At 34.5% G+C, this 23,448-nt stretch overlaps 3 protein-coding genes across 6 annotated transcripts; all 3 read left to right on the top strand.

Moving 5' to 3' along the window:
* Positions 1 to 3,411: 3,411 nt before the first annotated feature.
* Positions 3,412 to 5,992, top strand: LOC127875404 (perlucin-like). Its single transcript, XM_052420465.1, has 5 exons — positions 3,412 to 3,565; positions 3,826 to 3,929; positions 4,642 to 4,738; positions 4,995 to 5,232; positions 5,879 to 5,992. The coding sequence occupies exons 1-5, from the start codon at positions 3,463 to 3,465 to the stop codon at positions 5,925 to 5,927; spliced, it is 591 nt and encodes a 196-aa protein (XP_052276425.1). The 5' UTR covers positions 3,412 to 3,462; the 3' UTR covers positions 5,928 to 5,992.
* Positions 5,993 to 6,786: 794 nt separating this feature from the next.
* On the top strand, positions 6,787 to 13,953 carry LOC127875403 (perlucin-like protein). 2 transcript variants are annotated; one of them, XM_052420462.1, is made up of 5 exons: positions 6,787 to 6,953; positions 7,664 to 7,767; positions 7,928 to 8,024; positions 8,219 to 8,450; positions 13,818 to 13,953. In XM_052420462.1, the coding sequence occupies exons 1-5, from the start codon at positions 6,905 to 6,907 to the stop codon at positions 13,864 to 13,866; spliced, it is 531 nt and encodes a 176-aa protein (XP_052276422.1). In that variant the 5' UTR covers positions 6,787 to 6,904; the 3' UTR covers positions 13,867 to 13,953. The 2 variants fall into 2 exon arrangements, with proteins under 2 accessions (XP_052276422.1, XP_052276423.1); XM_052420463.1 differs by having other exon boundaries at positions 6,796 to 6,953; positions 7,736 to 7,767.
* A 5,857-nt stretch (positions 13,954 to 19,810) lies between these two features.
* Positions 19,811 to 23,376, top strand: LOC127875402 (perlucin-like protein). Of its 3 annotated transcripts, none has more exons than XM_052420460.1 (5): positions 19,816 to 19,964; positions 20,188 to 20,291; positions 20,490 to 20,586; positions 20,875 to 21,109; positions 21,441 to 23,376. In XM_052420460.1, the coding sequence occupies exons 1-5, from the start codon at positions 19,937 to 19,939 to the stop codon at positions 21,487 to 21,489; spliced, it is 513 nt and encodes a 170-aa protein (XP_052276420.1). In that variant the 5' UTR covers positions 19,816 to 19,936; the 3' UTR covers positions 21,490 to 23,376. The 3 variants fall into 3 exon arrangements, with proteins under 3 accessions (XP_052276421.1, XP_052276420.1, XP_052276419.1); XM_052420459.1 differs by having other exon boundaries at positions 19,842 to 19,964; positions 20,166 to 20,291; XM_052420461.1 differs by lacking the exon at positions 20,188 to 20,291 and having other exon boundaries at positions 19,811 to 19,964.
* The last annotated feature ends 72 nt before the right edge of the window (positions 23,377 to 23,448 follow it).

Raw genomic sequence — 23,448 nt, 5'->3', positions numbered from 1 at the left:
ACGATAAAGTGAGCACCAGAGTCTCCGAGGCTTTGAACTAGGTTCACTGTAGGGAATTCGTGCGCGATCTTAATGACTGTTATAGAAAGTAGACAATTTTGTTTTTTATTGACCGGATGCCAAATTTAAATTCAAATGAAATATCAATAAATTAATAGCATAATAATTCATGTTATGTTACATTGCAATTATAATTTCAAAATCTATTTACGATTTATTAAAGTGAGTGTAATAGTATTTTCCACGAATAAAAGTTAGTTAAATAGACTACATTATTAACATTAATATAAATGCCTAAAACTTACCTCTTGTTTCACCGCTGAGACACTTTTCTAACTTCTTCAGATAGCTACCTAAACTTTAAGCGCAGATTCAATAATAATACGATTAAAGAAATGCCTACATGTAAAGCCGTATTTCACGTGATTACCACAATATTATCAAATCCTTTACCTCAATATTTCAAGTATAGGTAGTATTATGTTGGCTTTTTTTTATAATATCCAAGCATACCAATACACAGTTTCATTGACGGAAACTTAATAGCATAATAGCTTTATGATTTTCATTGATTTGTTCGGTAGTTGAATGCTAAGGAATTCACAACAAATTGAAAGAATTGTAAAGATTTGGAAAATATCGAAGACCTAATTATATTTCTCTTTCGGCACTTAACAAAATCGGCTTTGGTAGATTATCGACCCTGTGCAAATTCGTCAGTCGATAATATTTTTAATAAGCGAAACGATCACTTAAGAATTATTAAAAAGATAAAAGCATAATTTGCATTACAGAAAACGCTAAGCGTCCATAGAAATCATTTCCGATACTTGAGAGAACAGCCTCAAGTTACCCATTACCGGTCCCCAGTTTCACATTTTATTCATATTGATTAACAAGAAAATGTTTACTTTATAATAAGATGTTCTGTAAAATGTGTTCACATCAGTGTGTGCATCATATGTGCAAACACATATCATATTGGTCAAACGTGTACAAATATATATATATATATATAGAGAGAGAAAAATAACAATGTCATTACAATAAACATGACAATAAATAAGTTGAAAAATGCTGTGTTTGATGTTTTAGTATACAAATAAAAACACATGGTTGTTACTTCGTTTGTGCATGTTCGACATTACCTTAAAATCAACTTGTCCAGTAATGTAACAAACAATATTATACCATTGCACGACTATAAAAATGTATTTTAATGGTGTCCCCCAATATTTCAGTATGATAAAAACTAACCAACGATGCAACCTGACTCATAATCTTAACTCTCAGATTACTATATTGAACCGAATACTGTTGCTAATTTCAAAACAAACAAAATTGATGAGACCGGAATCAGTGTCCTCTGGCAACAATGCATACACATATCTTCCTGAAATAAATCGCATGCGAGCAGGTCGCTGTTCAATAAAATGTAAGGGAACTAACCGCAACATTGTTATGAATTGAACTATACGAATTCACTCCCTTCTTTACAGCACACGATATTGTTATTATGTATGCGTTATCGTTTAAATGCATCAAAGTACAACGTACGTTAGTAAAATCGGCAAAATCACCTTCAATTTCTTCACTTATCCAATCGGACTACAAGACTCATTGAGTTGTCCGGACTGATATATTGGTTGTTCCGGATAATCGAACTACTGCGCTGTACACATATGCGACCCGGGTTCAATCTCAGCTCCCGGCGTATGTCAGCTTGGTAAGTGGTCGCAAACCGTACATGGGGGATTTTGTCCGGGTACTCCGGTTTTCCTCCATAGCACACGACCACACCGAAATTTGAAAATCTTTCAGTAAAAGTCAAATAGCGGGAAATTACAGCTATATTAAAGAATTGTTCAAAATTTCGTGAGTCTATTCAAATTTAAATAGGTAAGAGTTCTGAGAATCACTCTGAGTATTAAACAAAACATGCAGCACAGGCGGGGAAAACTTTATGCAATTCTAAACATACACACACGAACTGCCGTTAACGGCGAGCCCTGTGCAGTATCGCTTGAAAAAATATCTGCAGCTAGGGATATTTTTACGGATATTCTTACGGATTACTGAATGATTATTATACATAATCAACCGACCAGTTGTTACGTTCTTTCTCGCGTTAAGTTATTAAGAAGCATAACTAGCATTTTGGATAAGAAATACAAATCCATATAGTATTGGTAAACTTTATGACTGCACGAGAATGTTTCTAACATACCTGTATGAGACCGAGAACTGTTTACGCGACCCCCCACTCCAAAAAAAACAACAACAACACAACAACAACACAAACAACAAACATAACTACTACTGGTAATTACTACTGGCCTCAATTCCAACTAAGTGACCAATCAACTGCACATGACCTAAATAGTTTACCGGTCATTAGAGTCGGTATTTTGGATATAATCTCTGGAGCTTGTGAAGTTTTACAATCTTTGTCCAAGGGCTGAAATACTTTAGCATAACATATGAGAATATGACAAAGCATTTGGTAAATATAGAGATATGGATGAATTGCACTCAAACTTCACCATAATATTACAAGTACTAAAAGAAGCATCATTTTACTAGATTGAAAGGTCAGAGTAAATGGAACTTGGTCAGTGACTTCACACATCATCCCGAACACATGTGTGAAGTTTCAAATGAATATTTGAAAAAAGAAAAAGTTATATGGAGATATTGCAGTTTTACATTCACTAAGTGTCCAAGTACACTGTACAAACAGGGGCATAATAATGCTTAATTGCAGGTTCCAGTTTCGGACTTTGGTAATTGACCTCATACAATGACCTCGAACACATGTGTGTCGAAACAGTGGTATGGGGATGTCGCGCGTTTACCTCAACCATATTTTTACGTACAAACAGGGGGATAATACTGTTTAATTGCAGGCCAGCGTTCTGGATCTTGGTAATTGACGTAAAAATACCCCAGAACACATGCTGAATTGAATATATATTGTAAAACAGTTATACGGAGATATTGCATGATAATATTAACACAAATTTTTACTACACCAATTGTTTCATAATTGCTGCTCGATTCCAGGTCAGAGATACGGAGATTGGTCAGCGACCTCACACACTGATCCCAAACACATGTGTAAAGTTTCAATCGAAAAAACATTTAGAAAGAGCGACATAATAATGTGTCAGGTTTACCTAAACCCAGAATTAAGTGCCTGTATAAGCTGTTTGAGTATTACAGCTAGGACCATTTTCAAATAATTGAAACGGCAGAGCGATTACCTACTCTGATAATGTCAAATGGAAATATTGCATCATATTATAACAAAAAACAACAACATAAAATGGCATTGAGGATTTCGTTTTCGAAGAAATTACAAGTATTCATTACATGATTTACACTAACCTGTCAAAATAAACTGGTAAAAATGCCAGGCACATAAGGACCTATATAGATAAGAAAGTCATATATAGATAAAATATGATCAACGGAAGTTTTTATTTTAATTCCGATTTCAACAGAGGGGAGATGGCTCTACAACTTTTGCTTGGATCATTAGTCTTAATCAATGTATGTCTGCTGGGTAAGTCAAGTATAAAATTTACGATAACGATTACGCGAATAATAATACATTTACTTATTAAGAAAGAACAATCGATGTATAAACTGTCAGGTTTTCAAACACACTTGTATCGACTTACCAAATTAAGTTTGTTTCCCTTAATTAGATCAATTATGCCGAAAAAAGATTTTTAATGAAGATTAAATAGTTTTATGTTTTTTTTAGTAAACTTATACTTTATTTGTCAACATGTACATTTAAGTTGAAAATATTGTTTAAAGTGAGCGTCAAAGCACGTGGCTGCTGTCCCAATGGTTGGTTGGTGTACGAAGATTCGTGTTATCTGTTCGCAGACGAGATCAAAGTGGATTGGACGTCGGCCATTGTAAGATATGTCATTACTAACAAATATATAAAGATGATATATAAAACACATTCATATCTCTCAATATATCATTGTTAGTTTGCTACAAAAATGTTTGATCGTTGTTCTTTTGGTCTGGCATGACTTTCTTATAGGATGTCTTGATTGGACTACGTGGACAAATTGGCCATGACATTATATCTTGGCGAAATGGCGTGCATGTTGTTTATAAACCAGCGTGCTACCCTGTGAGACTCACGTGAGCTGGCTATACTGAAACTTGTTGTGGGCATTTTCGCTTTTTATTGGACTAGAGAAGAGTTGGAATTGAATTGTGCCTCGTTTAAGCTTGTTATGAATTACCTATATAGACCTCTATTCTAGAACCTGATGTGTTGCTTGTTTAGATTTTGTATATAATTTTTGATACATACATGTATTTTTTCAGGTTAGCTTGCTTGTATTGTATCTATATGTACATTCGTGTTGGGACCCACCTATGCTTACTTGCTGGTTGCCCACATCGTCTATCTTGCTTCAGTGCGTATTTATTGGGAACATACTGGGTCTAACATGGGCAACATACCGCATATGTAGTCCCAAATAAAGTGTACATGCGGTATATCTTTCGAGATGAAGCCCATATACGGTAAGCAAATATGAGACTGCTTACTAAAAACTAAATTCACACCATGACTTTTAATCTAAAGATGTATCACTTGGTTACTTGCAGCACTTTTGTGAGTCACACCTCCATGCACACCTTGCAACGGTGGAGACCCGAGATGAAGACATGTTCCTGAAAGAGTTTGCTCGTAAATTATTCAAAGGTACCCGTAAGAATAAAACTATAGTAATAAAATGAATAAAACTTAGCCATCTTAATTCATTTCTTGATAATGTCCCTTTTCTGTTATATATCAGCTGCGTCAAACTCATGAAGTGTACTATCGGATTTGACGAGTTTTTTTTATCTTATTGTTTTTAGCATGAAGTAAGCGTTGATGATCAGAAACTTCATGCCAACGTATTATATTGATCTCTTGTATTTTGTATGTGCATTTACCACAATCTGGTCGGTTTAAGGTCACCTCGCTGGCGCTCATGACGTTTTTGCCTCCTTCTGGCTTGGAGCCTCTGATGACGAGGTGGAGAGTAATTGGGTCTGGTACACCAACCACCAGAGGCTAAACTACACAAGTTTTGCCAACGTCGCTGAGAGCCAGAGCCCGGACCAAGATTGCCTCATTCTTTGGGGAGATTACAACATGGAATGGGCTGATGACTTCTGTGGAGCAAATTCCCACCCTATTTGTGAAATTGAGTATGCTCTTACGATTACATTAACACACATTAGTTTAAGATTTATACACTTATTGAATTTGGATGTTCTACTCAATATGTGAAATTGAGTAAGCTTTTTCTTAAAAGTGTCCTATTGTTTTATTGCAAGTTGTGCTAGAATTGTGTTGCTTTTCCACATTATTGGGTCTTCACCAACATGTGATGCATGTGATATTCTTTACTGTATGCGCGTTTCATGCGTAAAAGGCACGCAACTTGCCAGCACAAACGTTTACATATATTTCGTGTATATTTCGTGTATTTTGAATGCGTCCGCAGATCATGATTATTTCTCCTTTTGACCGTTCTTATCATAGGATTGTATTTCAAAAGAAATCTACACAAATACTCATGGAAAGACATTACATTATGTAAAAACTACTTTGTTTGAATCAAGTTATCCTTCCTATAAATTCGACTTGGTCACACGAATATACTACAGCATTTTATCATATTGTTGCTATTTATATAGTAGAGTGATTGGGATGAAAGCTCTTCAGTGCAAAAATAATGCAGTTTTGTTTGAAGCTTATGAAAAACAACTATGCGATGATAGTTCACCATGCCAATGCTGACGATCAACAATGAATTGTATTGAATACTCTGAATTCACCTCTTCGTTACAGGATCGAGAACTACATGAGCTTTCTTGAGAATGCAGGTCCCATCGGCTAGAATGCGCATTTGTATTGGTATAATGTCAGCGTTTAACTGATTGAAATAAAAGGAATGTTTCTGTCTTTGGCTTCGTTCACATACATTTCCTTATTTATGTGCAATACCATTTTATGCTGCAATACTGCAATTACTCTAAGTACGAATTAAGCCTGGTAAATGCTTAACACAGGAAATGAACTTGAATTTGCATATAGCGCAAAACCTTCATATGAAGAATACAATTATCGTTTTCAAAGCGTGTTTTCTGTTTCTGATTAAGTTGGAAGTTTTTTTTTTATCAGTTTGGATGTAAATGATGCATACGTATACACAAGTATGTGCTCAATAGGTTGTTTTTGTATTACTGAAAAAGCTTATTAATCAATTGATGCACACATTACTAAAATATATATAAATACATATTGAATACTAGTATTTGACTTATTCAATTACATTAAAATAATTTTAGTGCATATACGCATACAGGATCTGTGGATTTATTCTTAATTTCAATTTCAAAATAGTTTTCCATCTTTCATTGTTTTATAAGGTCCTTAAACTTGTACACAATTAGTATTCAATGTGTGATATGATTAGACAATAAAACCTGATATTGCGACTGATTGATTTTGTAGAGAATCTGGAAACGCATGCTTTAAGCCAACTAATAAATAGAGACGAAGTAGATCGCGCTGAGGATGAACCGAAATAAGATTTGTTAATTTTTACACTTTGTTAAAATAGTATTAAAATCACAATTAATACTAATCCTGTATGTTGCAGTACATTCTTTATTTCTATATGCGCTATTTACTCATTGTGTGGAATACCTATTGGCCACATGATAAGAAACACGTATAAATAAAGCCAGTCATACTAGCACGTTAACACTATCAGTTTCGTAATTTATCTTATGACTAAATTGTTATAAAGACACAATACCACTTTGTTAAATCGAAGGTTGACGTTCCCAGTCATATAAACACTCATCAAAGATGATTCTAAATTTTGCATTTGGACTCATTTCTTTTGTCTGGTTGTTAGGTAAGTATTAAATTTGTGTTATTGAGTTATTTTTTGTAATTGATGCAAATATCTTTTTTTTCAACTTACGAACTATTGGCTATACTGTACATTTAGCTTAGGTCATTTTGTTTTACCTTATTTGATCTGTTAAAGACCACCATTTCACGTTTTGGAAAATTGACAACACTTGAGAATGAAAGTTTCAGATTTGCAATTTTTCCTTTACGTTGTAATATTTTCGGAGAAGCAGTAATACTTAACAGTTACTGTGCTCTATATTATTTAATACATGCATCTTTTGACGATTTTAAAACCTTAAAATTGTAAAGCGTTACAAACGCAAAACGATTGAGTAATTTAGAGAGTTCCGTTGTTATCGTTATAGTGTGACTTAACGAGGATTACTTATGTAAAATATAAAATGAATTTCTCACTATATGAGCGAGGTTGGCAGAGTGTTTTATATGCTTACCTTTAACTCCAAGGGCCAATGGGTCGAGCCCAGTTGGGGTTTACTTTGTTTTCTTTCCTCTTTTTAAATGACGAGATTGAGTTCTAATGTTTTAATTGATCAATTTAAATCATTTATTGTAAGAACTTCAAAGCATGCCACAATCTGTAAAAAGGCCCCTTTAAGTTTTACATTACACATTGTCCGCGTCTGAATAGTATGACTGAGAGACTCTTTCCTTGTAAAATAAAATCAGCATTAGCATTTCTGTTTACAGACGGTGCTCAAGCAAGGGCCTTCTGTCCGAACACCTGGGTTGTCTACGAAGATTCTTGCTATCTATTTGCAGACGAGACAAACGTCGCCTGGCCCGAGGCCGTTGTTAGATACAACACATGTGATTGCGGACTCTAAAGTAATGGTCAATACAAAGGTTATATAAAGTCTTGAGTAAGTATTGAATTTAATTATTTGTACTTCATTGTCTCTAATTGTTTCTATAATACATTAGAAGAAAACTCACGTCACGTGGTTATTGCAGCACTTCTGTCAGTCACACAGCCACGCACACTTGGTAACGGTGGAGACAAAAGAGGAAGATATGTTCATCAAAGATCATGCTCGCAGATTGTTCAAAGGTACACAACAGCAATAGATCAAGAATCATACGATATATGAAAACGTTATGGGTTACAATTGTGCCTTTTGAGGTCAATATTCCTTAAAAAAATAATGTTTGCTTAGAATTTTTCCAATGTATTTATCTCACTCATATGTTACGTTGCTCAATTATTAAACTTGGGATATGGTCAGGGTTTCTTATCGTTTGAAGATGATCATTCGAAATCAACACGAAACTCCTTCTGGACTGGTGCAATTGACGAGGAGGTGGAGGGACAATGGAGATGGTACACCAATCACCAATTGCTGAATTATTCTAGTTTCCATGCAACGAACGAGATTCAGACTTCCAACGAAGATTGCCTTATTCTGTGGGGTGGTTTCAACATGGATTGGGCTGATTACTTTTGTGATGCCCAAAGCCACGCAATTTGCGAGATCAAGTAAGTGGTTTAATATGAGCCGCGTTCTGAGAAAACTGGGCTTAATGCATGTGGGTATAGTGTCGTCCCAGATTAATCAGGTGCGACACTTTACGCCTTAACTTGATTTTCGGTAAGGAGGGACTTCCTTGAAACTAAAAATACCATAAAAGCGAAAAGTGTCGTCCCTGATAAGCCTGTGTGGTCTTTATGCATTGTGCCCAGTTTTCTGAGAACATGACTCATATAATTAATTTGCTATATGATGTAAACAAACAGGTTTCATCTGCTGGATTTTTTATTTTGCTTTTATTATACCTCACTTTTATTCACAATGCTAAACTCCCATAGGCCATCGTGACATAGAAATACTGTCAGACCCAGCGGACATAATTTACTGTCCAAAAATACTGTCGCCCGCTACCATAGCAATCACGTGCGGAATGGTAAACAATTATGGAATATGCTGTCACATTCGCGCATGCGCAGTACGCAGTTTTGCATTTCCGTTGTATTTGGATAATTAAAATATCGATTGCAGCTAAAAATTGTGCTATAGAATAGATTAATGCCATTATTTAAGCTTTGACAAGAGTCATAAAAAAATCAATTTAGTATGAACGACACGCTTACCTCAATGGTAACTTTATTCCAATGCTAATAACAATAAAATTACAACGATATACACTTCCAGTGTCTGTTGTTAAGGTGTTATGCATGACAAACACACAATCCGAAATACGTTTTGGATTCGTTCGATGCTTTAAACAAATATTTTACTGTAAAACAAACACTACATCCATATTGTTGTCAAAAAATGTTTCGTCACCGAAATGAAGTCACACGAGTACGTCATAAATTGCGTAATCAAGTGATGAAAATAGAATACGGAAAGCTGGGGCGGCAATATATTTCTAAAGAAATAATTGACGACTCAGAAAATTGATGGGATACATCGATTACTAGGTCGGTGCCGAATAAAGCGAAGTTAATTTTGCTCGGCCCGACAATCTGAACCACTCAACATATTAATGGTTGTTCATTGCTGAAATTAAATACAATTATTGAATATTAAAATTGTTCATGGTTCATATAAATTGTTCCTGTTTGAATAGTTTGTTCGGTATAATAAAATAAATATTACATGTCTTACAGGGTGACAGTAAATTTGTCAACTTTCGGAAAAATACTGTCAACCTTGGCTTCGCCTCGGTTGACAGTATTTCCTAAAGTTGACAAATTTACTGTCACCCTGTCAGACATGTAATATTTATATAATGTATGTTTTATCGAAATGATTTCATACATAAAACTAATATAAGCTCTTTCAACATAAAAAAATCGAAAGCTTAGCGAGAGTTAACAACAAGCCAATATATATGGTTAGGTTATTTGTGATAACTATTATGATTATATATAACTTTAAAAAAATATAAAACAAATTATGTATAACTATACATATAATTATTATGAGTTCGTCTTAAGAAAACTTAATAAAACTTTTTGCGGGAGACATTGTATAGCCTGGAAACTGGTAGGTTCGGACACTTTATTTATACGACTGGCGCATGCGTATTGGCATTAAGCGAAAAGTAGCAAAAAAAGTGCAGGATTATTGAAATATGAACAATAAACAAACTAACAACAACATGAAATTTCATCAGAACAATCCGAAGACATTTACTTACTAAAAATAGAGAATGACCCATTTGACCTCTCTGTGTCGCTTGGGCGCACCGGTAGGTTCGGACGCCCGGATGTTGTGAAGTTGCATGAGGCTCTCGAAGGGGGATTTACATTGATTTTTAGTGCAACGGTATAAGGAGAGTGTCTTCTTCATTTTAAAACAATTAACATGCCAAAATGGGCTCAAACGAATAATAAATAGGTACAATTGTGATATAACCATGAAGAAATAAATATAACGTCAGTAACGTTTCGACGGTCTCAATTGCAAATGACGTTTACATGTCGAGCTGATAAAACCGGACTAGTATCCTTTTCGATCGAGACCCCGTGTCGTAATATAAATTTTAACTGTATCTAACTTCCCTTATCCTGCTTATTTATATATATATAATTTGAAACGACAATATCCTTTTCAGATTTTACACAGCAAAAATTGAAAAATGATAACAGTACGGATATGTGTATGGTTTTGCCGTCAATCCCAACTATACACACATCCCTACCGACTTGATGTTTTTAAGATTGGTACTTATGTTTCTCGTTTAAAAGACTACGCACGATTATATAAATGTTAAGACGAGAACAATATGAAAAGCATGATAAGGGAGAACACGTAACGCAATAATTAATTAACTAAACACAGTGGGGACACAAAAACGTGTCTCCTCTCCTTATGACTCGTTTCTCGTGACAAAAAGATAGATGCACACAATGACTGCATTTATCGCAATAGGCCCAATTAACAATTTTAAGATAAGGATTTTTTTCCGATGGTGGGTAAAAACTCTTACATACACAGCAAACCTCAGAGTCTTCATCGGAAATGTCATTATCGCTTAAGCAATGTCAATGGAGTTGTTGTGAACTCCACTTGTCGATGGTTGGGGACTCTTCGGATTCGTTGCAGTTGTGCCAGTACGGGTTTCTTTTGCATGCTCGTATTCGTACAGCTGTTGCAAGAAAGTGTCCTCGGTTATTTGTTTTCCACTGGGTTTAGGTTTGAATATGGCCTTTTTGCAAGTGCATTTGGATACTTGAACACCTGTCTTTGGTGACATAGGGCTAGAACTTCTACGGTTGTACTTGTCTTCGAAGTATTTATCAACTGCCTCTTTACCAGTTTTCATTGCAATCACCTTCTGTAAGGGCGTGTCTTCCCTGAAAGTCTCACATGGTAACAATTTTTCAGCCTGAATCTCCTGTTGGTTAAAGGGGTATATTCCCGTCTTTCTAAAGGCCGATACAATATTTAAGGGACTCATTGCATGCAAATATGCCGTGCACGCAATTTCTGCCATGTCGTATTTGGTGACTGATCTACCCATATGCCTATGCATAAATGCAGCGCATTCCCTGTAATAATGACCTTTAAAGGGGCCAAAAATAGCTACGTCCAATGGCTGCAATATGTGTGATGTATGAGCAGGTAATACAAATAAGATAATATTTTTTGAAATGGCCCATTCAATAAGATCAGTGGATGTGTGAGAACTTTGCCCATCAAAAAGAAGCAATATCGGTTGCTTGTCATTCTCTCCACGTCGGACGTTCGGAATGAAATGCTGCTCAAGATAAATTTTTAAAACGTTACTGTTTGACCACCCAGAGTTGGACATACAAAATCTTGAACCCGGAGAGCTACCTTTCATAAGCTCGGGATTCTCCCGTTTCCCTTTAAAAACAAAGAAAGGTGGAACGTGATTGCCCATAGCATTTGCGCACTCAATTACGGTAGTTGTTGTTGATCTCGGGGATGTAACTGACTGCGCCTTTTCATAGGTGGGGGCAATAATGTTAGGGGGGCGATGTTCTGGCTGGATACCGGTCTCATCTAAATTGTAAATGCACTCTGGCTTGTTTAATAAGTCATACTTTTTTAATGTTTCTTCAAGATTTTTGAAATAATGATCCACCGATTCCGGAGTTGCATACTTTGCACGGTAAGATTCCAATGCACTTGGGTGAACAGATGACAGGCGTGTTTTCCATCTCTGTAAAAATCCCGAGACCCAGTCGTTGCTTAAAGGCTTATTCTTTCCCCGTTTACCAAGGCTAAAGGCTAAATCCCCAGCCAAATCTTTGAGTCGACTTCTAGTGGCCCCATATCCGAGCTGTGCCAGTGACTCTAAATACTCCACTAACCTCAATTCCTCCTCTTGGTTAAAGAGTGTCTCCTTGGTTACTGTACCACTTATCCGTCCCGATACTCTATCAGCAAGGGTGGCCCGTGGCACACAAAATTGTGCTGCTGCTCTCCGCACCGACAATCCCTTTTGGACAGCTTCGACAGCCAGAACAAGTGCCTCTTTTCTGTATCCCCTGTATTTACCATGATATTTCGATGGTTTCGGCTAAAAGAAAGGGTAATACATAGTACAAGATATCCATTAAAATATGATATCAAACTTTACTACTATACTAATTGACCGCTAATTGAAAACCAGATGACGTTATTTGCAACATAAAATTTACACGCATAAAACTTCCCCATACGGGGCCTCTATTTATTTAAAGCGCCTATTGGTTGTGACGCATAATCATAATATTATGATTGTCTCCCTTTGCTGAATTCCCTGTCGGATATAAGGCAGACGATTTTTGTTGATTTCTTGATAAATTTGTGAGTTTCGCCATGGAGACCGTTGATAAATAGGTTCGTTTTATGTTTTTCTTACACAAACTGTTTAATTCTTACCTGTTTACGGCGCATTTTGTTGATTTTTCTTACTGGAATACGACAGTGTGTCTTCTTGTCAAAATATTGTCAGAAGATTGGCTCGCGACGTCGCGTTTATACCTTCGATTTTACGTCATTTTTAAAACGTCCGAACATACCGGACTGTCCGAAGCTACCAGTATAGGGGCTAATGTAAATCCGAAACCATGCCAATGAATTAGCAATATTCAAAGACACTTGAGATGCGAAAATAAAAACCTATCAGTAGTGTTAGCATGTTTCCTTCATTCACGAATAATAAATGTTAATACAAATTTTCTCAAAATTTGGCACACGTTTCAACTGGTTGAAGTGTGTACACAATTTATTAATATACACTTTCCAACTGTCAAGTTCAATAAAGCCATAGCATTTAATCGTTTTTAAATATACTTTGAAATGTGATACATAACTAAATTGTAAACACTTAAATATTATACTAGGACTACACATAACACACCAACTTTTGTAAATTAATATTAATGAATATTTGAACGTGTTGTACATGTTAACACACTTGATTGATTTACCTAGTTTCACGAAGTAAAATGATTGTTTCGGTAATAATGTTTAAATGACTTTGTACATACAGAGTTGCCGTTGCTTTGATTTAACGTCTTATAGTATAATATAGGGAGGCATGCGTTTTCCTTTTGTTTGTATATTCCTCTTTTAAGGATGTGCTAAATGGCCAATAGTTAATACTTAACGCAACTTTTATGGAAGTTAGATAAATAGTAAATATCGAATAACCAACAATTGTCCATTTTCATTTTCATTACTTTATGCTTGATGGATGTAAAAACACTCTTATAAAAGGTTGATTGAAATTATACTTTTCTTTGAACTTAAAACGTTTCTTAACCGTTGCAATATGTTCATGGCAGTGTTTTTTATCAAGGCTGAATATACCATTTAAACATATACCAGACTATTAAGCGTTTAAGCCCAGAAGTCAACTTTATGTGGTGTGTTCATTTCAGCATCGAGGAATACCAACAGTCTCTGGAAAACCCTCAAGCAGTTGGCTAATATGTTAGAATCTGCGTACCGGAATGTTTAGCCAATTTAGATGTCTGAATTTGTATCAGTTTTTTTTCTCGAATAAAACCGGAAAGTGTTTTTATTGTTTTATATGCATCCACGTGTAAAGATTTTAGCAAGTTATGAGAATGCTATATTTTATTGTCCAGGGGTTAGACATGAAATTACAAAAACATACTAGTAAAATCGTGGATCTGGTATTATTTGATAAAGCCACAATTTACTATCAAACTTATTAATACGTTTCATGTGTAATATGATAACAGTTGCTGCGTAAATTACGGGCACAATCTTATTTGATAGCCATGTATTGTAATACAATTTGGACATTATTGTGACCTAAACATTTTAATTGTTTAAAAGAAAATTAACGCATCCAAATAAATGAACATGCTTGTTTGCTTGATGGATCGTTTTAAATCTTCCAAGCATTTAGATCTAACATTTTATAATTGTGTGCTTTGTAGCCTCTATAATTTAAAATAGTTTGGTGGATGTGGCGTAGCGGATATGTTGTCCGCTTAGCGACTTAAAGCTGTCTGTTTTTATCCTTTAAATGGAAGCGTTCTTTAGATCAAACTGAATACACCAAATACTAGTCCTACTCAGGAAACAGATTGTAAGAATTATTCCTCAATGCCACCAAAGCTGTCTAAAGCTATTGAGTCTAGCATAAACTTATTAAACATGGCTTATCAGAATAATATTTGAAATAAATTTTGACTGTCAATATTATCGATGTATAATAATATGGAACTGAAGGACAGCATTCTTGTTTTGCAAGTGGAATATTCCATAGGTATAGGTATTCCACAGAGTTTTTATTTTCTTTCGCAAAATTGTGTCGCCTTGTTTAAATTCCGTCGCCACTACAAAACTTGCAATTTTGTAGAAATTCATAAATAACAGTAGTAACTGCATACACTTGGAAGTATTTAGCTGTATATTTAAGATATGAATGTAAACAAAAACATAATGTTATTTCATCCATATGTTTTTATTTATACATTCTAATAACACAAGGAACACACAAAGATATATCAGTAATACTATGAGCTTATTTGTATGTCAGTCTGACATTGTCTTTCTCATTGTGATTTTATGCTCAGCCATTAGCAGAAGCATGTGCATGATGTTCAGTACATTCAGTAGATATCAGAGGGAGTAATCACGTGATAGTCAAGATGGTGACGTTCATGCCGAGGCAGATATGTTTCGCCGTTTTATACCGTTTATTACTTGTAGTTATTGTTTAAATGCCGCTCACTTTCAACCTATATAAGCAAGAAAGTTACTAGTGTTTATTTCGTGTTGATATTCGCTCTTTTTCCCGACTTAACTCGCTACGAAATTCCTTAGCCGGATGACCAATTTAAAGCTCCACTAAGACAATTTGCGGGGAGTTAAGTCGAGATATAAAACGAATTTTGATACGAAATAAACGCTTATCACATGTAAACTGATATGGTTGGAAAGTGAGCATCATTTACCAATTTAACAAAAGTTATGAAGGATATAAAATAGCGAAAAATAACTGTCTCGGCATGGACGTCACCATCTTTGCTATCACGAGATTACCACCTCTGGATATACACTAGCCTAGGAGACTTTTCTAACTCATCACTTAATTATATCAATATGGCTCCTTTTGTTGTGTATGGATTGTGTTGAAATTTGGACTCAGAATAAATCAACACATATCTGATAATTCCTGAAAATTTCACTGAAATTGAAAAACAACAAACTATAAAACTTAAAAAATTACAAACGTCCCTTCAAAAGTCAAATGTGCAAATTCGTACAACGTTAAATAATAACAACGTGAAAAGTAAAACGCATAAACGTACACGTCTTAATAACTGACCGGCTTGCAACATGCCGATTGAGCCGTTGCGCTCTTGAATATTCATACGAGCCATATTGTTTTTCTTTAATTAATGTTATGTTTTTCGTGTGCAAAAACTCACCTAGAATGATGAAATTGAAATTAAATTGGAATACCATGTATATATACTATATCGCGTTTTACTACAATTTCTTTCTTTTTTAACGCAACTTTTTGAAAACGTACATATTTCAGTAATGAGTAAATATTTTTATTAAAAATTGCACATGTTATCATAATAAGCAATATTTGGATAAAATCATTCATACGTGACGATCTGACGCTTTAGCAAGTGGAGCAGGTAGCCTGCAAAATGCTAAGTGCGCGATTGCGCTCCTGAATATTCATACGAGCTATATTGTTTTGTAAATTAATTTTATGTTTTCCTTGTGTAAAAACCCACCTAAAATAATTAAATTGAAATAAAACTAGAATTATATCGCGTTTCACAATTTCCACGTACAAAAATATGGAACCACACCTACCCCACGTGCTAAAAAGTCCAATCGTCACGGATGAATGATTTTATCGTTAACTTGCAGAGAATGTAGTCAAATGATCGTATGTAAAATTTTAAATCAATATCTTCACTCATTACTGAGATAATCAAGTTTGAAAAGTGATGCGTTAGAATAGTCCCCAAGTGTATAACGAGAATAACAGGTTACTGTCCCATCGTTTTGTAATATATCAGGCGAGGCTTAGAATAATATAACGGCGAGGCTTGCCGAGCCGTTATATTATTCTAAGCCTCGCAAACGATGGGACAGTAACCTGTTTTTCTGTTTATCATACCATATTTTCCTAAACATTTGCAAACAATCCATTTTTATATGTTTAAAATGTACGGATCCCCGCTGAATTTGATGATCCGGCTTATACACGTTGACATACATGTAGCATCGGCGTTCGAAAAGACGACACGAATAATCGCTTATTTTAAACATCGTTGAGAGAAAAAAAAGTTGTTTGCACTACGAATGGGAAGAGTATACCCGCTTTAATTATCAACGTCTTGAAATGGGTGATCAGGAATAGGCTGCAGCAACAAATTTAATCGAATAACACACTTCACCGAATAGTTTGGAGACGCCATTTTGGAGATGCGTATTGACATTGACATTTTGATGATGGGTGTCAATCATGACATTAGCGTGTTAAATCGTTTGTTTAAATAGTGGCGGATTAGCATACAGTTATCATTTGTCTTGACTTTGTGTGCAACACTTGCGAGTGCAATGACTTTATCGATATTTAGGATTTATTGTTCCATTGATGACGTAATTTAACTCCTGTAGTGCGGTCTGTGGAGATTTTTTTTTAAATAAACGTTTTTGTGATTTATGACTTTAAACTAGAATAAATATGTACGTTCTTGGTATCAAACTGTTTGTTTTGTTGAACCTGATTCATTTTGATAGAAATTGTTCACTTGATTGCAAATCCCACGTAACTCCAAACATTGACTGATATAAGGAATGCCGGACAAAAACCTCCCGGATAAAAACCCTCCCGTCAGTTTTATAGGGGCCTCCCCCGTTTTTTTTCATGGGAGGGTTTTTGTCCGCCCATGTTTATTCATGGGAGGGTTTTCGTCCGCACCCTATGAAAATGACAGGAGGGTTTTATGCGGGAGGGGTTTTGTCCGTATTCCTGATATAAGAACTTCCTGTTGACCATGATATAAAAATATATCAGGCAACGTTATATCAGGCAGATATCAATGCGGTGGTATGATAAAAATGTTATTTGGTAATGTATGGCGATACTTAACATCATTTAAGTAATACAATACGGAATACTAAATCACTGTCATCAACTTACAAGAATATTAACGTTCATATGCTTACAAAGTGATTTTCTCTTTTTCAAACTGTGGAATCAATGAATTATGTGTTATAAACCGTTTAATGCATGTATGAAAATCAAGCATGATGCAGCATTATTTTCAGTTTGTTCAATACAATATCTTTTAACTAAAATTGTACTACCTTTAAAAATAAACAAAGCTGCTTTTGCACTAGCGTATTATTATACAATTATCATGGAACAATAAGTAACAGCCAATTTATTAATTACATAATAAACAGGAAACCATGGTAATGAATAATTAATCTAGTTGCTACTGTACACTGCCCTAAGGATATAAGCTCTTTAAAGTTGTATGCAAGTTTGTGTATGTCTCATCAAAGTAAACCAACAGAACAAATAGATAACACGGCTAAGAACTTTATTCCTTGCTGATTTATTGAAACCAAATATCTCAGTTGTGCTCAACAGAATGGCTTGTGTGATGCCCAGCGCTATGCAGAAAAGCTTCAAAAAATGGAGAACAAACAAACACTTTAAAATTTGATAACTAATGCAGACGTTTTAAAATGTCATGTTTTTTTTGTTGATTTTGAAAAACCCGGAAGATTTTTGGTACATAAATCCAACAGTATTTACTTTAGCGGTTATAGGCCTAAGCTTTATATAGTGATATGTAACCTTTCAGGAGATCGGCAAAGTTAATAATAATAATAAGATCTCGGATAAATAAAAAACAACAACAACGCAATGTTAGTTTTCTTCGAATCATATTGGTCAGAGAGAAATATATTTTAAGCGAAAAACAAAAATGCAAGTATTATATTAACGTGCGGCAAGGTGCACCAACATCCGCACATGGTTCAGAAGTAAGATAAGATGAGATAAGTTTTATTTAAAGTCGGCAAGACAGCAACATATACAAACATAAGCTCATGTGGGCTTTTGAACCGACTAAGAAGTATCAGCGCGTCGTGAATGAAAATTTTAAAATTCATCAAAAATTCTATATAGTAAATTATCTCAAACAACACTACATAAAAGTAAAAGAAATTAAAGTTTTCTGATTTATATTTAATTATAGCATGAAACGTACACAACGTTTTTGATTATATTTTATATATAACACCTATACTTTGATGGCATGTTTTAAATATATGATGACATATTCAATTACAAATCGCTTAATTTGAAGGAAAGCTATCCGTTTTAAACATGTCGTACTTGCGACACAAACATTTTCAGTTATAAGGAAGTATTGACTGTTTTCCGTAATGAGATTCTTGAATGTTGTTACAAACACGCGATAAAAAAGATTATTGTAGTCGCAGGATTGATGGTCGATTCTAACTGTGTTATTTAGGGGCTACAAATTGTTCTTCTTAAACTTCATAATACTTTATTTCTTGTATCATTCCCTTATTGACTATGCATTCCGTTTTTATTCGAATATCCGAAAAAGCATACACTTATTGCGCAACCGGTGTTACAGTCAAAACAAATTTGCGTAAAACTAAACTTCCGCGTACGTCATTAAGCATTGAATCGGTTTTAAAAAAAATCTACATACATGATTTTATTATGATTTTTAGTTTAGAGAAATTACTTTGTTCGAATTTGTCTATATACAATTTAATATCTTATTTCAATTCAGCATACGCACAACTTTAAATAAAAAAATGTAGTTGACAGTCTAATAATATTTCTGCTTATTATACCAGAAAGCAGAGGATGAAAGTCCTTATCGTAAACTGAGTGTCTTTATTAGTGGCTTTGTAGGTACACTATGTGTTGATATTTGAACCATGCCAAAGATGGCGGCCGCACGAGTGTAATATAACATGCGCTTAATTCACAATTTCATTTCAAGAACGTGACCTAAACTTTCTCGAGAATACGTTTTGTCAATCAAACATTATAGATTGGAACGTGTAGACTGTATATGGTATCTGGTTACGTATGCTTTAGCCCAAACTACATAGATCATGTACAGGACACTGTGCATGAATCAAAATAAGTATTTTTACTTGTTTACCGTGTATAACAGTAATGCAAATAAGAAGCACAATTAAGAATTACGTTTTCAACAAAACCACAATTAATAATAAACCTCTCCATTACAAAATATGACGTTGTTTCTATATAAAATAACAAATGACTGTGTAGATTACCCATTGCCCAAATAATACGCATCATGTATAGATAAAGCGTGTCATATAATGAAAGTAACGCTATCGGTTTTGTAATTGAAATTATCATGCAGCTGTTTGAAAGACACCTTGACGCATCGTTAAATCGTGCGTTTACGCAGAAGCATATTCAATCTTTATCATCACGATTATTCTAAAACTTGTAATTAGACACATGCTCATTCTGAATGCCTGTTTTAAAGGTAAGGAAATAATAACATTTCTGATAATGACATATTATTTTTATGTATTTATTGTGTTTTTAACCTAACAACATATTATTTATCCAACTGAACAGTCAGCAAATATAAATTTTACGAATGTTATATGTTCAGTTCCCGATTATATATTGTCAGCATTTTAACAGCATGCATTAGGCGAATTTGCATGTAAATTTAAACCAGCTGTTAACATTTATGATTACAGTAGGTGCTAACGCCAGAAGCTTCTGTCCGAATGGCTGGGTGGTTTACGAGGATTCTTGCTATCTGTTTGCAGACGAAACCAACGTTTCCTGGACAGAAGCAATTGTAAGATACAATTAATGTTATAAGGAATCGAATGCAGTGATTGATCCGTGTAAGGCCGTATGCCATTTGGTCCAGAGAAACTACTCATTTCAATTGATTCTTCTCAAATGGTTGTTTTTATTTACTTGACAACACTTGCACTAACACGCGCGTAATTTAATGCAATAACCTAAGGTTTTGTTATATGGCTATTTGCAGCACTTCTGTCAGTCACACAGCCGCGCACACTTGATAACTGTGGAGACCAAAGCTGAAGATATGTTCATCAAAGATCATGCTCGAAAATTGTTCAAAGGTACACGAAAGGGATAAAAAAGGAAAGGGACACAAAAACAATAAACATTGTGCACATGATTTACCACGTATTCAGCTTTAACGATACTATAAAATCGAATACATCTTATTTGTATGTTAAGTTACAAATGTACATATAACGGTATGTATTAAGATTGTGTTTTCGTATTTATATTCCTGTAAATGAAACTCATTTTCATTAAGAATTTTTCAAATTTATGAATCACCTTTTGTTAGCGTGTTTACTTAATAAACTTGTCAAACGGTCAGTGTTTCCTTTTGTTTACAGATGAACTCGGTGTTTCTTCAGCACGAAACTCCTTCTGGCTGGGAGCAAGTGACGACGAGATAGAGGGACAGTGGATCTGGGACACCAACCACCAGTTGCTGAACTACACTAGCTTCCATACTGTGTACGAGATTCAGGGACCCTCACAAGATTGCCTCATTCTGTGGGGTTGTTTCAACATGGACTGGGGTGATTATTTTTGTGATGCCCAAAGCCACGCAATATGCAAGTTGGGGTAAGTGACTTTAATATTTTTTTAAATCATATAAAAAACAACAACATAACATTGTATTTAAATCCACTCTGAAATGAAATATATGTTCAATTTGTATTTATATGAACTACTTAAATTGATAAAACATAATTAACATTCTTGTACTTAACCAACATTCAGCAATGTGTAAGTGTTTTTTTTTGGATTTTTTTCTTTTAAATTACAACGTTTCATGAACGTTACAATATGTTAATGGGCGTGTCGTCTCGCGGTTGCATATGAATGTTTAAACACGAAATTACACGTTAAAGCCCTAAATAGTGAGTACTTGGTGTTGTGTGTTTACTTTCAGTATTGAGGAATACCAACACTTTCTGGAAAATGTACAAGTAGTTGGCTAGAAACGTGTGAATCTGCGTACCAGAACGCTTTGTGAATACTTGGACCTGTGGCAGTTCTCTCCAATAAAAAAGCACCGGAAAGTGTCTGCTTGTTTTATATGCAGCAATTCGTAAAGTTACTGCACGCTGTGATGAAAATGTATAATAGTACGTTTTGTCCAGAATGTTTGGTCTGGACTTAAATTATATAAACATATTTTCAATATCTGGTATAATTAAGTATACCATACATGATTGGCTGATTATCTAATCTAACGTGCATATAATGTTCTTAGAAAAAATATTGCACAAGTATAAATTTTATTTTAATGAATTTTAATATAATTTTTTGGTAAAAAATATTAACTAGCATATTATTCGAGGCACCTATTGTCCAACCCTTTTCTTGGGTTCAAGAATAAAGAATGGGCTTACACCAAAAACAATTCCAGTCATTAAATATTTAACAGCCTGTTATTATGTCTTATGTACGGTGGCATAGAGGTGACATTCACCTCTCTTTTTTTTAAATTGCTCTCCTATTTTAGTTAGCTATGTCGTGGCCACGAGATAGAAAAAAGAGGAGTGCAAAACTAAATAAAAGCGGCGTACAATTAAAAACAGAGCGGTGCTTCTCTTTTTTTAAATTGCTCTCCTCTTTTTTCTATCTCGTGGCCACGAGTTAGCTACTTAGTAGTAGTAGTAGTAGTAGTAGTAGTAGTAGTAGTAGTAGTAGTAGTAGTAGTAGTAGTAGTAGTAGTAGTAGTAGAAGTAGAAGTAGTAGTTGTTGTTGTTGTTGTTGTACTAATAGTAGTAGTAACAGCAGCAGCAACAACAACTGCAGCAGTAGTAGTAGCAGTAATAGTAGAACTAATAGTAGTATGTTATGTTATATCAGAGCCTTGCCTGCTTTGACCAGCTATATATATGCGTACCGAATATTTACACATGTTACGCAACATTTAATTGGCTGACTAACTCGGGATCTCGAGAAAGCGAAAATTATCTCCTCTTTTGTTTAATGCACTCTGCCTTTATTTATTACACCGCTCTTTTTTTAATTGTACGCCGCTTTTATTTAGTTGTGCACTCCTCTTTTTCTATCTATGTCGTGGCCACGAGATAGAAAAAAGAGGACAGCAATTTAAAAAAAAGTGAAGTGAATGTCACCTCTATGCCACCGTACTTATGCCATGTCATTTAGCGAATTTTCCAATACCTACCAAATGTTTTGGTAATTGGAACATGATAAAAAGCCATGCACATAAACTTTCTTTATAAATATCATGCAACAGTGTATAATTCTAGTAAACAAAAGTTAAGTATGGAAATAAATTAAAAGAATTCATATCAGTTTTCTATATAAGAAAGATTGCATTGTGTCGGTTAAGAGTAGGTATTTTTTTATATTACAACAACATAATTGATATACAGGAGAAAATGCGAAGACTGGCTATTTCGATTGTGTAAAGATGAATTACGATTTGTTTCTTGAATGCTCTTTGTACAATGGCAATTAGAAACAGAAGAAATTATTATACTTATGTGTTTATTTATTTTATTATTTTTGGATTTCCTGCCATCTTTGTGATAGATGCACTAATACAATTTCATTGAGATTTTTTTTGTGAAAATTTATGTTATAAAAATACAAATATAACACCGCAGTTGCTTTTTCGTACCAATGTACAACCGGACATAGGGGTGTAATCGCAATATTTCTCTGTGTGCTGATACAACACGTGTTCAAATTGTTATAGTTCAATCAGACATGTACAATAATAGACGATATTTATAAAATATTCTTACATTGTCTATTCAAATTAAATAATCATTAGACTTCAAATAAAATAACTTTTAAACATCTCATTCCTTGCAACAATTTAATAAAAAGATGTAAAAATGATATTATTGTGTTGTTTTCTATCCATAATATAACTTAAATATTAATATTTGAGCCGACGAGGTATTAACGTAAAC

Source organism: Dreissena polymorpha, chromosome 3, assembly GCF_020536995.1.
Source record: "Dreissena polymorpha isolate Duluth1 chromosome 3, UMN_Dpol_1.0, whole genome shotgun sequence".
Lineage (NCBI taxonomy): Eukaryota > Metazoa > Mollusca > Bivalvia > Myida > Dreissenidae > Dreissena > Dreissena polymorpha.
This window is presented reverse-complemented; position numbering and strand designations above follow the sequence as displayed.